This window comes from Nansenia antarctica, assembly GCF_963989245.1.
Source record: "Nansenia antarctica genome assembly, chromosome: 1".
NCBI classification, from domain to species: domain Eukaryota; kingdom Metazoa; phylum Chordata; class Actinopteri; order Argentiniformes; family Microstomatidae; genus Nansenia; species Nansenia antarctica.
In genome coordinates, this window is record NC_137674.1 from 53,733,190 (window position 1) to 53,749,035 (window position 15,846).

Here is a 15,846-nt window from a genome sequence, read left to right on the forward strand (position 1 = left end):
ATTACTGTACTATTACACCATACTCGTGCTTGAGATCTTGTGTTGACAGGAAAAAGTGTGGGGTCCGCCGCAGGGTGCTGGTAGGCAAACTGGTAGTAGTCACTTTTACTTTTGCCTGCTTGCGGCTCTGTCAGTATGTAAAGCGCAGTGAGTCGCATCTTGTGAGAAATGCGCTATACAAATAAAAATTGATTTGATTTGATTTGGTTTTGTCTGCTTTTATCATGCTCAAATTGTAACAATAACAACGACTCCTTGTGTTCCAATTTAACTGCTTTATAATGCTCAAACCGCAACAACAACAACAACAACAACAACAACAACAACAACGCCTTTTGTTGGTCAAATGTCAAATTACTACTCACAGGAGTTTGCGCAGGCGTAAGGGTTAGAGATTCTTCAAGGATACCAGCTTGAATCAGATTATCCATCACCACTGTTTTAATAGTCTCCTTGAGATGGCTAACAGTTTTACTTATCTGAATCTCATGGAGATCCGCAATTTTCAAAAGCTGGTCCTTACTACATTTCTCTGACGGTTTCTGGATAAACTCCTCAACTATTGAAGCCATAACTAATGTGCATGTAGCTACTATAACAACAAAATGCCTTGCCTCCCTACCTGTTGAAGCACAACAAAACAGTAGCACTCAATACCGCTAACACAGAACAAGTAACCATATGTAACATATATAACCGTATGGGTCTAGAGGTCCCTTACCTGGGTCTACCTGGGCCTACCTGGGTCTGTAGGTCCCTTACCTGGGTCTACCTGGGTCTACCTGGGTCTACAGGTCCCTTACCTGGGTCTGCAGGTCGCTGGAGGCGGCGAGGAGGCCCTGGATGCTGGCGGGGGGGCAGTGTGTGAGGGAGAAGGCCAGCAGCGCCTGGCGCGCCCCCAGGTCCTGGTAGCCCTCACACTGACCCAGCAGACTGCACACCTCCCAGCCTTCACTGTAGCCTGGGGGGGGGGGGGGTAGAACAATAGGGATGATGAAACACACACTGAACACACACAGACATACACCAAACACCCAGACACACACACACACACACATCGAACACACACACACACACACTCAGACACACATCGAACACCCAGACACACATCGAACACACACACACACACACACACACACACACTCAGACACACATCGAACACCCAGACACACACACACACACACACTCACACACACACACACACACACACACACACACACACACACACACAGACTTATCAGAGAAGAAGAACAGCAGTAGTTTGTTTTATATCAGTTCTATCTGTGCTACTAATCTCCCCCAAACACCCTTAGCCAGAGTACAGAGGCCTATCGGCGACATCATCAGAGTCACACACACACACACACACACGCACACACACACACGCACACGCGCATGCGCACACACACACGCACACACACACACAGAGAGAACTCAAAACTAACTGAGTTACATTCAGCACTTGGGAAGTTACATTCAAAGCTAAGCTTCACATTTCAAGGGTACAGATATGGAATGGAATGGACTGCACTTATATAGCACCTTTATCCAAAGCGCTTTACGGCGCTCTCATTCACGGCCTCTCATTCACCCATTCACACACACATTCACACACCAATGGCGGCAAGCTACCATGCAAGGGCCGGCCCACTCACTGGGAGCAATTTGGGGTTCAGTGTCTTGCCCAAGGACACTTCTACATGTGGCCAGCCGGGGCTCGAACTGCCAATCTGCCAACCTTGTGATCATTAGACGGCAGCTCTACCTCCGCCCGCACAGCCGCCCGCAATATATATATATAATATATATATAATATATATAATAATAATACAATATGTAACATATAAAAGGTTAGCTACAGTAAAGTCGTCAAAGCTAGCCAGTTCAAAAGCACAAAAGAAGTATAGCTTTGAAAACTAAATCAATTTCCAAAGCGAATCAGAGTCGTGAAACATAATGCTCACAGCTTAGAGTGATGGCTCACAGTTGGTGTTTGCATGTAGCAGACCATTGCCATAAGACATTGTCAAGCTACTGGGAGTGATTGTGAGACATTTCAGACGCATACATTTCGCCTCGCCTTGTTACTCAGCGCATGTAAAACAACCCTTTAAGCTTGTTTCAGTTTTTTTTGCTTGTTGGTGCTTTTTAGCCTCTAAATAACACAACAAAGTGTGTGTGTGTGTGTGTGTGTGTGTGTGTGTGTGTGTGTGTGTGTGTGTGTGGAGTGTAACTTCAACTCGGAGCGGTGTAATATATCAGATCATATGCGTTCCCTTTCTTCCGAGCAAGCGACTTTATCACCGTCACATACGCAGCAACCAACCAGGAAACTGCCTCTGACAAACATTCAATTATTCCTACAGCACAGAGGACAAAGCAACAATGGCACTTATCAGATCACACCCTTCCTCCCCCCCTAACACCTCTACAAGCCATGTTCCAGTATTCACCAGTGGGCTGGTGGTCTGGTCGGTTCAGTGGTGTGAGAAAAGGTGTTTTTGCATGAAGCCTGACCTCGTTTGACAGCGAGGTGACTGATCAGAAAGTGAGAGACGGTGTTTTAGAGAAGTGATGCTTGATAGTTTGAACTGTATCTGATACTACCACTATCACTACCATTAACTACTACTTATTTTATTATTGATTTTGTATTCTGCTGCAATGCCTATGTTGAATGAACCTGAACCCAATAATTGTAAAAAGCAATTCTGATACGACGACGACTACGACTACGACTATGACTACGACTACGACTACGACTACTACTACTACTACTAACTACTACTACTACTACTACTACTAACAACAACAACAACAACAACAACAATTGACTGGCTGCATCTAACAGTCAAAAGCAGGGTTTGAATAGAAGCTAACATTGTTGTTGTTGTGATGCAGCATTGTTTCCCTGGTTCCACCGCGGACCACCACTCAATTTAATATTGCTGCCCACTGCTGCACTTTACAGAAAGAAAAGAAAAGAAAGAAAAAGCAAATAGGCCAAAAAAGGTTAAGCTCCAAACTTTATGCTACTACAGCAAACGGCACAACATCCAACACAAAGGGATAGGTTGACAACAACACCCGGTAATCAATTTACGATTACCAAGATTATCTGGCCAGATCGAGTCAAATAAAGCCATTCTCAATCATATTTTTATCATATTAATTTGTTGAGATATATTATATTATCTCTCCAAATAGAGAAAGCTAGATGAGTGTCAGGTAGATAGCGAGCTGCAGTTGCAGTACATCTCTCCTGCTGTGTCGCTCCTGTAACCTACAGCAGATAGAGGATCTTTGATAGATGTAGCCGCCAGCAGGTTGCCTCATGAATTACTTGTGAGAGAATGATAACAACCGTCTTCCATTGATTTTCTTTATCATGTGTACTTGTTTTATTTTACGAGACGGGGAGGCTGAATCCACAGGTCAGGTTGACAGGAGGCCTGGGACAGAGCAGGGAGGGCAGAGTGAAGGAGGTGATGAACGAGGAGGACAGGAGAGGAGAGGAGAGGAGAGGAGAGGAGAGGAGAGGAGAGGAGAGGAGAGGAGAGGGGAGGAGAGGAGAGGGGAGGAAAGGAGAGGAGAGCAGGGGAGGGGAGGGGAGAGGAGGAGGAGGAGAGGAGAGGAGATGGCCACTCCATGCCATTTTCAGGCTTCATGACATTGATGTTGGAGTTCTTATATACTGTATATTGCCTTATCATGCTGAAAAAAAATCACCAAAACTGACTGTCTAACGGCTGTTTTACCCAAGGCCCCCACTCCGGGAACACCATAAGTGAACCACCCTGCTAAAATACCTCCCAGGGAAAACACTGTGGTGTTAGCAGCAAGCATAGCGTAGCATAGCGTAGTATAGTGTAGGGTACCACAGCCACTTTCAGACCCAGCTGTAGCCATCAGGCTCACAGCATCCCATTGAAGACTAACCGGCCATCTGCTGACCGCAACCACAAACCGTGGTCTGTCTGTTCGAGGCATCATAGATGGTATCATAGATATGCTTCTCAAGTCACAGGTCACCAGACAGAGGAGACGCTGTCCTTGTGTCAGACCGCCATCACAAGATATTGACTAGCCATGCCTCTGACCCTGTCTTTAACCTTAACCACAACCCAAGAGGGACAGACTTGTGTGTGTGTGTGTGTGTGTGTGTGTGTGTGTGTGTGTGTGTGTGTGTGTGTGTGTGTTAGTACCATACCTGTGGCCATGAGGTCTTGACAGTGGATGTAGGAGGCCTTGAAGTCCAGACACTGGAGAGCCTGGTCCGCTAGCAGGGTCAGCACCTGGCCCTTACGCTTGGCTTCGTCATCACCTACACACACACACACACACACACACACACACACACACACACACACACACACACACACACACACACACAGGAGAACACACACACACACACACAGACACAGGAGAACACACACACACAGACACAGGAGAACACACACACACGCACACAGAAGAACACACACACACACACACGCACACACATGCACACAGAAGAACACACACACACGCACACACACGCACATAGGAGAACACACACGCAGGAGAACACGCAGGAGAACACACACACACACACACACACACACAGGAACAAACAGAACACAAACACATCACACAGTGTGGTATTATCTCATCACAGTCAAGATGGAGGCCAGATGTAATCTTCCTGATGTAGAGCTTACGCAACACAACACCAGCAGCAACATCAAACCTACATACGTAATAATCTCTTATCAAAGCGTGAGGAGGGAGGGAGGGAGGGAGAGAGAGAGAGAGAGGGAAACCGCAGAGCAAACATCAAGCTGATTCTCCTCCGATTGAGCTTATTTCCAGTTTACACAGATTCATCTCAAAGAGGGAAAAATACGTCAAATTAAAAAATACACTAAAATACGTCTCTCTCACACACACACACACACACACACACACACACACACACACACACACACACACACACACACACACACACACACACACACACACACACACACACACCACCCGGAAAAAAACATAACAACATACTACGCTCTTTCATGTGTTGTGAGAGAAGTGAGAAGTCCTCCTCTCAAAGACACTACAGGGCGTTAAGTGTGTTAGCGTCCATCTGGGGTGGAAGTTTAACCCTCGCCCTGCCACATCAACACACAAGGAGCTAGCTGCTAGCTCTGTGGATCAACAGGACGTATCCACATGCTGTCCCTTCTGTACGAACATGGCCGTCTCAGATCAACGCATAGGAGGGACGGAGCAGGGAGAGATCTGATCAGTGTGTGTGTGTGTGTGTGTGTGTGTGTGTGTGTGTGTAGCGAAAGACGAGGTCTTTACTACGGTGAAAGTCTGAGTGTGACCCTGAAAGCTTGAAATGCTGTCGTGACTTGAATATAGTATGGAGAATGTGTGTGTGTGTGTGTGTGTGTGTCTGTGTCTGTCTGTGCGTGTGTGTGTTTGTATGTGTGTGCAGAGGCGTGTGTATGTGTGTGTGTGTGTGTGTGTGCCCTTCAGTTTAGTAAATAAACCCTTCCTGTGTATTTCAGTCAAGACAACAAAAGCCCATAGAGCCAAACTGGCCCTGAGCCTTGTGTGTGTGTATTTATATGCCGTGAGTGTGTGTGTGTGTGTGTATTTATATGCTGTGAGTGTGTGTGTGTGTGTGTGTGTGTGTATGTGTATGTGTGTGTGCATCCACCCTTTTCAAATTCTCCACAGCTTGATTCTTGATCAATCACCCTTTTCCGAGCATATGTATCGACAAAACGCTCGACGAAAACGAAAACAACAAATCCACAAATCCAAATCTTGACTCAATGTCAACATTGATTCGCGTCAACAAAAGCATAACTGTGACCATTTACATGGTAACCTAATTGCCTCCGATTTCCCACGGAAACGTCATTCAGAAGCCCGGGCCCTAAGGGGTTAAACCAGCACGGCCGCGATGCTGCTATGAAATATTAACGTGGGAGCTGCTGGGCTGTGCGCTCTTCAGAAGCCCCCCCACCACCCTCTGTGTTTATTTATTTATTTAGCAATTTGTTGACTCCTTCTCTCGGTGGTTCAGGCACCCAGGACTCCCCGCCTTGGAGAGGCACAGTGAGGTCGCCGACTGCGCTACAGACACACAATCCACCAGGCCCCTGCCCCCCCCGTCCCCCACCACACCCTCTACAGACATGTATACACCTCACACAGAGATAAAACACCCTATGCCCATGCCCAGAGAGGGAGATGGAGAGAGACAGGGGGAGGGAGAGTGGGAAGGAAAGAGAGAGGCAGGGGGAGGGAGAGGGAGAGAGAGAGGGAGGGAGGGGGAGGGAAAGGAAGGGGCAGGGGGAGGGAGAAAGATAGGGAGGGGATTGGGAGAAAGAGAGAGAAGGGGAGGGGGAGAGAGAAAGAGAAGGAGGGGGAGAGGGAGAGAGAGAGAGAGCTGTTTTGTTTTGAGGCAGGAACAAAAAGACAAGGTGTGGTTTGGTCCACGTCGATGGCATTGATCCAGAACAGTCTTTTGCATCTTTGAGGAGAACAGTCTCGACTTCTAACACTCCATGTAACAACACCCAGATGGGTGACAGTTAAATCCTTCCCCAGTGTGTCACAGTTAAAGCCTTCCCCAGTGTGTCACAGTTAAATCCTTCCCCAGTGTATCAGTTAAATCCTTAAATCCCCTCCCCCCAGTGTTTTAAAGTTAAACCCCTTCCCCAGACATATCATGGTTGTGTTACGGTCAAAAATGTCCCCCGAGATGTATCATGTTTGTATTGCGATACTACCCTTGCCTCAGGTATGTCATGCTTGTGTCACGGTCAAACCCTTCCCCCCTGGTTGTGTCATGTTTGTGTCACGGTCAAAGCCTTCCTCCCCCAGGTGTGTCATGGTTGTGTTACGGTGAAATCTTTCCCCCAGGGTGAGTTACCTGCTACTCGCAGTAGTGTGGCCAGGTTCAGCAGCACGATGGACTGCTTGTACGCCGTCGAACACTGAGCAATACACTCCTCCACCAGAGAGAGACGGTCCGCCCTCAGACGCACTGACACAGAGAGGGAGAGAGAGAGGGAGGGAGGGAGGGAGGGAGAGAAGGTAGAAAACATGATATGATATTCAGTCGCATAAGGTGGAGTAGAGGGGAAGAGAGAGGGAAGGAGAGAGAGGAGGGGGGTAGAGAGAGATGTAGATAGAAAGATGAGGGGCAATAGAGAGAGAGAGAGAGAGAAGGAAAGAGGGAGAAGGTAGAAAACATGACATTTAATACAATATTCAGTCACATGGGAGGGTAGGGAGAGAGAGAGAGAGAGAGAGAGAGAGAGAGAGAGAGAGAGAGAGAGAGAGAGAGAGAGAGAAAGGGAATGGGTAAAAAACATAACATTCAATAAGATATTCAGTCGCATAAGGTCATCTCTCTCTCTCTCTCTCTCTCTCTCTCTCTCTCTCTCTCTCTCTCTCTCTCTCTCTCTCTCTCTCTCTCTCTCTCTCTCTCTCTCTCTCTCTCTCTCTCTCTCTCTCTCTCTCTCTCTCTCCAAACGGACAGCCCCTGTACAGCCCATAACCCCACTGCCCCTCCCACCCCTCTCCCCTTTGGGCAGTCATTTGGGGTAGCCTGAAGGGGGGGGGGAGGGGGTAAGGGGGGAGGGAGCGGTGCCAGCAACACTGTTGGGGGGGGGTAAGGGGGGAGGGAGCGGTGCCAGCAACACTGTTGGGGTCATCGATCCCTCTCTGTTTGAGTGGCTAGGGGGGAGGAAAAGGGGAGGGAGGGGGGAGAGGGAGGACAGGAAATGATAGGCATGTCACAGTGCATTACCTACAATCCAATTCACACTGTACCTATGGGAGAGGACACAGAGACCACTTTGTGTGCACTGCAGGTGATTGGAGACTGTGTGTGTGTCCGTGTGTGTGTGTGTGTATGTGTGTGTGTGTGTGTGTGTGTCTGTGTGTGCGTGTGTGTGTCTGGGCCTTGATAACAGCCTTCACAAACAGACACAACATGTAAGACTGGCTGGCTGCCTGGTGAGTCTGAGAGAAGGGTGGAAGAGGGAAAACGAGAGAGAAATAACCCAGAAAAAGAGGGAGTGAAAAAGAGGGAGAGTGACAGAGGAGGAGTGTAGCATGAGCCCGGGGGGGTGTGTCTGGTAGAGCTCGGCAGGTGTCCTTTGACACCTCTGTTGGCCTAGAGCCGCTGGGGAACTAGAGCACAGCCCCCCCTGGTGGCCCGGAGGGAGAAGCACGCTGCGGCTCAGAGGTCACAGGGCCGCCCGGGGCACAGGGCTCATTCTCGCACGCACGCACGCACGCACGCACGCACACACACACACACACACACTAAAGAGATATAGAAAGAAAGAAACAAGTAGAATGAAATAAAACTGCAATGTCTTAATTGGATAGATAAAGAGAGACGAAAGAGAGATTAAAAGAGAGAAAGAAAGAGAGAGGGAGAGATTAAAAGAGAGAAAGACAGAGAGGGATTAAGAGAGGGAGAGAGAGTGGCACAGGCAAAACACACTTCAAACAGTGGCTGTTGTCCTCAGACAGACAACCCCCCCACCCTTAACCCTCACCATACTCACCCCTATCATCCTGCTCCTCTTCACACACGCACAAACACACAGAGACACACACACAGACACGCACACACACACACACACACACACACACACACACACACACACACACACACATAGACACACGTAGACACGCCCACACACACACACACACACACATCGAATGATTCCATTCTAATTAGGCCATCAGACAGATGTTGTTTGCTCAACAGCTGATCCATAAATAACCATATATTTACAGAGAGAAAGAGTTGGAGGGAGAGAGAGGGAGATGGGGGGAGAGAGAGGGAGATGGAGAGAGAGAGATGGATAAAAACATCAGGAGACCTGCAGAACACACACTTAGAATCATTACACAACACTGCACCAACTCTGCTACCGGCTCTACCCCACTGAAACCACTCAACCACCTCACCAACCAACTCTACCACTCTCAACTACTCAACCAACCAACCAACCAACCAACCAACCAACCAACCCTCTAACCGCTCCAATGAACTACCCCAGGCTTATCCTATCTATCTATCTGTCTGTCTGTCTGTCTACTGTCTACATATCTACCTATGTATCTGTCTGTCTGTCTGTCTGTCTGTATATCAACCGATGTATCTGTCTGTCTGTCTGTCTGTCTATGTATCTACCTATGTATCTATGTATTTATCTATGTATTTATCTATCTATCTGTCTGTCTGTCTGTCTATGTATCTACCTATATATACCTATCTGTCTGTCTATGTATATGTATCTCACTATCTATCTATCTATCTATCTGTCTGTCTGTCTGTGCATCTACCTATGTACCTATCTATCTATCTGTCTGTCTGTCTATGTATCTACCTATGTATCTATCTGTCTGTCTGTCTGCCTGTCTGTCTGTCTATGTATCTACCTATCTACCTTATATCCATCTACCGTATTTTCCGGACTATAAGTCACACTTTTTTTCATAGTTTGGCTGGTCCTGCGACTTATAGTCAGGTGCGACTTGTATATCAAAATATATATAATTTCATACTGACTGACATGAACCAAGGAGTAAACATTACCGTCTACAGCCACGAGAGGGCGCTCTGGGCTTGTGACAACTATATGCTGCTCCTGTACCACTGAAGAAATCTGACTGAAACATTAACGGGAGCTTGGTGAACTTGTTTACTGGTAACTTGCTTGTTGGACTCGCTAGCTTGTTATGTTAATCTAGCCTATTCAGCCTCCCAGGTATGTTCTTTATGCTATTGTGTAGCTGAATAACTGTTATGTGTTACGTTAACATACCGGACACCTATTCAGACTGTTGTTCTGTGTTCTATTGTGTAGTTGAATAACTTGCCTTTCTTGGATTTTGTGAAATACATTTCTAAATAAATGCGACTTGTTTTTTGACTGATGCGACTTATACTCCGGAGCGACTTATAGTCCGGAAATACGGTACTCCTTCAACTACCTAGTAGCATCATCCTCTCTTCCTTTCACCAGTCACTACTGCTTCACTCTTGTCTAATCCATACTGATACCTCTTAATAGTTTGGATCTCTCTGTACCTCCTCTCTTTCATCTATGCATCCATCCATCCATCCGATCTGGATCTCACTTTCTCATCTCAACCAACCTATCTCACTTTCTTTCAACTAAAAATCGTCATTAGCCCTGATGAATGCTTTCTGGTACTTGTGAAAGTTTTGAAAATCACACACACACACACACACACACACACACCCATAGACAGACACATGCACGCTCACACACACATACACACATACACACGCACACACGCACACACGCACACACGCACATACACAGACAGATAGACAGACACACACACACACACAGAGAAACAGACGGACGCAGAAATAGACACACACACACACACCCATGGGGTAGATTAAATGGTACCTTGCAGTGGGAGGATTTTGACGTTGAAGTCCTCCAGCTGACAGAGGGCGCTGATGAGGTCCAGCTCCTCCTGGACCGGCGGAGGACAGTCAGTGATCAGCTGTAGACACGCCCTGGAAGAGAGAGACAGCCAATCAGCCCTGCCTCAGAGAGAGAGACAACCAATCAGCCCTGGCCTTGGGGATAGAGAGACAACCAACAGACGCACCCTGAGAGACACCTAGACCTATCAGAAAACACCCTGCTAACCAAACAACCAATAAAGATCTCGACAAGTAAAAGATGTGTTGGAACCGGGCTGGAACTTAAGTGTGCATAGCCTGTAGCTCAAACACCCTAATGTGTTTATTAGTGTGTGTGTGTGTGTGTGTGTGTGTGTGTGTGAATTGGTGTGTATGTGTGTGTGTGTGTGTGTGTGTGTGTTTGTGTTTGTGTTTTGGTGTGTGTGTGTGTGTGTGTGTGTGTGTGTGTGCGTGGGTGATTCGGTGTGTGTGTGTGTGTGTGTGTGTGACCGCTATTTTTGCTCAGTCGTTACGCAACTAGTATACAAAAAACAACAACAACAACAACAACAACAACAACAACAACAACAACAACAGAATCCTGGATCAACATCGTCCCTCCTCTCCAGTCTGAGACATGGAGGCGAACACTTGGGCGAGCGCGTATCAGCTTCCCTCAGACACACACATTACACTACACTACACTGACACTACACCATCCCAGAGAGCACCACTTAGGAGATTAGCTTAGCATAGCACTTAGCGCACGCACGGTACGGCGGGCATGCGTCTACACCGCTCACTTAACGACGCGAACGGCGACAGAGAGACACGTTAAGTACGAGACGAGTGTTTTTTTTTCTTTTTTGGTTTGTTAGGTTTTTTTGCTACCTCTCACAATTACACAGCAAAGGCAAGCGAAACACCAGGGAATGAATAGGAACATAAGTGAATATATACAAACTGGTGTATTTACAAAAACACAAAGCAGAGTTGAAACAAACAGCAAACAGCTTATGTGCTGACAGCGTATCCAGAGGGGGGGGGGGGGTGGATGCAGTGTGGTGTGGGGCTGTTTCTCTTCACATGGTACTGGTGGAATCCACATTATCGAAGGGAAGATGAATGGAGCCATGTACCAGGAAATTATTGAGGAGAATCTGTTGCCATCCACCAGGATGATGAGGATGAGATGGGGGTGGAGCTTCCAGCAGGACAACGATCCAAAACATACTGCTTGGTCCAAGAGGAAGAATACATACTGTACATTTGGTCCAAGAGGAAGAAAATAATGAACTGGCCTAGTCAATCATCAGACTTAACGGTGTCGTTGTCATATGACCATCCCGTCTAAACATCTAAAAAACTATATTATAAGACACAAAACACGCACAACCAAAATCAGAGTGGGTGGCATTCGGTCACCGTGGGGACAACAAAGCACTCGAACGCAAACGGCGTTGCACTCGCCTGCTGAAGAGTGTTCCCAGAAGAGGAGACTGATACTGGCAAACAGAGGCGGGGAGAAGAGTGGAGATGGGCGATTGAGATAGAGTGTGTGTGTGTGTGTGTGTGTGTGTGTGTCTTCCTCTCTGTCTGAGTGTGTATGTGTGTGTGTGTGTGTGTGTGTGTGTGTGTGTGTGCATGTGTGTGCATGTGTGTGCGTGTATGTAGATGCGGTGCCAAGGTAAGTGGAGTGCCGTGTTGGCGCGGTGGAAAAATTCCATTTCCAGCAGAGGTACGAGTGGCTGGATCTGCATCATTCCCCAGGCAGGCGACGTCCCTCCTACACACTCGCATACGTGAGACTCACTCATAGACAAAGAAGAACATACACAAAGAGACAGAGGCGCGCGCGCCCACACACACACACACACACCTACACACAATAACATGTGACTATCTCTCTCACTCCTCTGCCTTTCTGTTTCAATCTTCACATACATGTACATATGGATGCACACACACATACACACACACACACACACACACACACACACACACACACACACACACAAAGCGACTTCAACCTCCTTCACCTCTCCCCCGCTGAGAGGAAGCCATCTTAAGTGAACATCAACAGAGTACAAACAGGCTTTATCTGCCTCTCTCAACTCTCCCTCTCACTCTCTCTCTCACTCACTCTCCCTGTCACTCTCTCTCTCACTCTCTTTCACTCTCTCTCTCACTCTCTCTGTCACTCTCTCTGTCACTCTCTCTGTCACTCTCCCTGTCACTCTCCCTGTCACTCTCCCTGTCACTCTCCTGTCACTCTCCTGTCACTCTTTCTCACTCTCCCTGTCACTCTCGCTCACTCTCCCCTTCACTCTCTCACTCTCCCCTTCACTCTCCCCGTCACTCTCCCTGTCACTCTCTCTGTCACTCTCCCTGTCACTCTCCCTGTCACTCTCCTGTCACTCTTTCTCACTCTCCCTGTCACTCTCGCTCACTCTCCCCTTCACTCTCTCACTCTCCCCTTCACTCTCCCCGTCACTCTCCCCGTCACTCTCCCTTTCACTCTCCATGTCACTCTCCATGTCACTCTCCATGTCACTCTCCCCTTCACTCTCCTTGTCACTCTCCCTCCCACTCTCCCTGTCAATCTCCCTCCCACTCTCCCTCCCACTCTCCCTGTCTCTTATGAGGGGTGGGGTTTGAACCCCCAGGTCCCACACCAGGAAGACACACGTGTTTACCGTGATGCCAAGAGTACTGCAGGGCCGAGTGGAGTGAACAGGTCTCAGACAGGCTACCTCATCGGTCAAATGGTAAATGGACTGACTTACTGTACATAGCACCTTATTCCAAAGTGCTTTACAATGGCCTCTCATTCACCCATTCACACACCGATGGTCGCAAGCTACCATGCAAGGCGCCAGCCCGCCCATTGGAAGCAATTTGGAGTTCAGTGCCTTGCCCAAGGACACCTCGACACGACGTGGCCAGCCGGGGATCGAACCGCCGACATTGTGATGGTTAGATGGCCGGCTCTACCCCCTGAGCCACAGCCGCCCCACTCCACCATGACAGCTGTCTCAGTTTGTCCATCTTTCTCAGTTTCCTCCCTTTTTGTCTCTCTCTATTTCTGACAGAGATGATCATCTGATTGATGCTATGCGATTAGATCATTAGTCTGACGGTTTTTGCCTGTTATTTTCTGCTCTCTTTCTCTTTTTCTCTCTCCCCCACATCTCTCTGTCCCCCCCCTCCCCCTCCATCTCTCTCTCCCCCCCTCCCCCTCCATCTCTCTCTCCCCCCCCTCCCCTCCATCTCTCTCTCCCCCCCCTCCCCCTCCATCTCTCTCCCCCATCTCCATCTCTATCTTTCACCCTCTCTCTCTCTCTCTCTCTCTCTCTCTCTCTCTCTCTCTCTCTCTCTCTCTCTCTCTCTCTCTCTCTCTCTCTCTCTCTCTCTCTCTCTCTCTCTCTCTCTCTCTCTCTCTCTCTCTCCTTCCTGTCATTTTGTCCTTCATAGCAACACTGTTTGGGGCAGACTCCCATTTAGGACACGAGGAGGGGCCCTAATGTGTTAATAGCGGGGGGGAGAAGTGTGTGTGTGTGTGTGTGTGTGTGTGTTTGTTTAGTGCACACAGTGAATGAGGTAAATGTGTGTCTGTGGGGCAGTTATTCTAATCTGGAGGGCACAGACACAGACAGACAGACACACACACACACACACACACACACACTCGGGGGGACAGAATAGATGGTACTGTCTGTCTGTGTGGGGGGGGGGGGCGTTCCATTGGTTACTATAAATGAGTGACGACCCAATTACTAGTCCACTTCCCTGGTCAGAGCAGACAGAGAGGTTAGACACCATCCACCTCCCTGGGAGAGGAACACTCTCTCTCTCTCTCTCTCTCTCTCTCTCAGTCACTCACTCTCACACACACACACACACACACACACGCGCGCGCACACACACACACAGACCACACAGACACACACACACAGCACAGACACACAGCGCAGACACACACACACGCCACGCGCACACACAGCGCATGCACACACCCACACACACACACACACACACACACACACACACACACACACACACACACACACTAGACTTCAGTTAAACCAACTGTTGAAAAGAAACAGGACTTTACCAAACGCTGTGGCCTGTTCACGTACAGACATAGAAGAAGGAACGTAGAGAGCAGGAAAACAACACTATCTCTTTCTTACACAAACCCACACACACACACACACACCCACACACACAAACACAAACACACGCCTCCCACAAATACCCCCCCCCCACACACACACACCTCCTCCCCAAACACACACACACTCACCGTGCCAGGTCCATACAGGGGTCCGTGAGGGTGGTGGAGGAGTTGAAGTACTCCCTGGCGGCATCCAGGACCAGTTCAAGACTCCTCTGGTAGGAGACCCTGGACCCTGGCCCCCCCTGGCCCACGAGGAGCCCCTGGAGCCCCCCAGGCCCAGGACAGGAGGCCCCTGGCCCAGCGAGGAGCAGCTCAGCAGCTGGCCCGCCAGGCGCACATTCTCCACGCGGCTGGAGCACAGCAGGGACTCCACAAACACCTGGGGAGAGAGGGGGTTTAGCTGCTGTGTGTGTGTGTGTGTGTGTGTGTGTGTGTGTGTGCGTGCGCATGTTCCTGTGTGTCAGGAGGGAGGTGTGTTTGGGAAGTGAGGGGGGGGGGGTGTCTGTGTGTGTGTTTGTGTGTGCGCGTGCGTGTTTCTGTGTGTCAGGAGGGAGGTGTGTTCGAGGAGTGAGGTGTGTGTGTGTGTGTGAGTGTGTGCGCGTGTGCGCGTGCATGTTTCTGTGTGTCAGGAGGGAGGTGTGTTTGGGGAGTGAGGGGGGGGGGGGGGGGGTGTCTGTGTGTGTGTGCGTGCGCGTGCGTGTTTCTGTGTGTCAGGAGGGAGGTGTGTTCGGGGAGTGAGGGAGGGGTGTATGTGTGTGTGTGTGTGTGTGTGTCACCTGGTGGCAGGTCTCTGGCTGTAGGCAGGTGTAGACGTTGTGTTGCATGTCCAGCAGGTCCTGCAGCAGGCCTCTCCACACAGCCTCACTGACAGGCGGGTTCCTGAACACAAACACACACACACACACACACACACACACACACACACACACACACACACACACTCAATACAACCCTCGTAAATCTTGCCATTTTAAATAGTGAAAAAAATAACCCTCCAATATGATGCACTTGACTCGTAAAGTGTGTGTCTGTGTGTCTGTGTGTGTCTGTGTGTGTGTGTGTGTGTATCTGTGTGTCATACTTGCGTCCGGTGTGTCTGCAGAGTTTGACCATGAGCTTGTGGGCCTCCTCTCTGCTGCTCTGGCTGCTCCTCACATAGGAGATGGGCTTCTGTAGGCTGTGCTTCTCCAGCACCTCC

The 15,846-nt window shown here is 48.9% G+C and overlaps 1 protein-coding gene across 1 annotated transcript in view; it reads right to left on the bottom strand.

Moving 5' to 3' along the window:
* nbas (NBAS subunit of NRZ tethering complex) overlaps positions 1 to 15,846 on the bottom strand; it is a gene marked incomplete at its 5' end in the record, with an annotated part of 211,318 nt that overhangs the window by 114,107 nt on the left and 81,365 nt on the right. Inside the window, 8 exon segments of the mRNA XM_080550415.1 lie at positions 804 to 961; positions 4,211 to 4,324; positions 6,929 to 7,042; positions 10,467 to 10,579; positions 14,775 to 14,911; positions 14,914 to 15,027; positions 15,425 to 15,527; positions 15,730 to 15,846. The exon segment at positions 15,730 to 15,846 is cut by the window's right edge and continues 6 nt beyond it. Of these exon segments, the coding sequence (XP_080406541.1) occupies positions 804 to 961; positions 4,211 to 4,324; positions 6,929 to 7,042; positions 10,467 to 10,579; positions 14,775 to 14,911; positions 14,914 to 15,027; positions 15,425 to 15,527; positions 15,730 to 15,846 (970 nt within the window).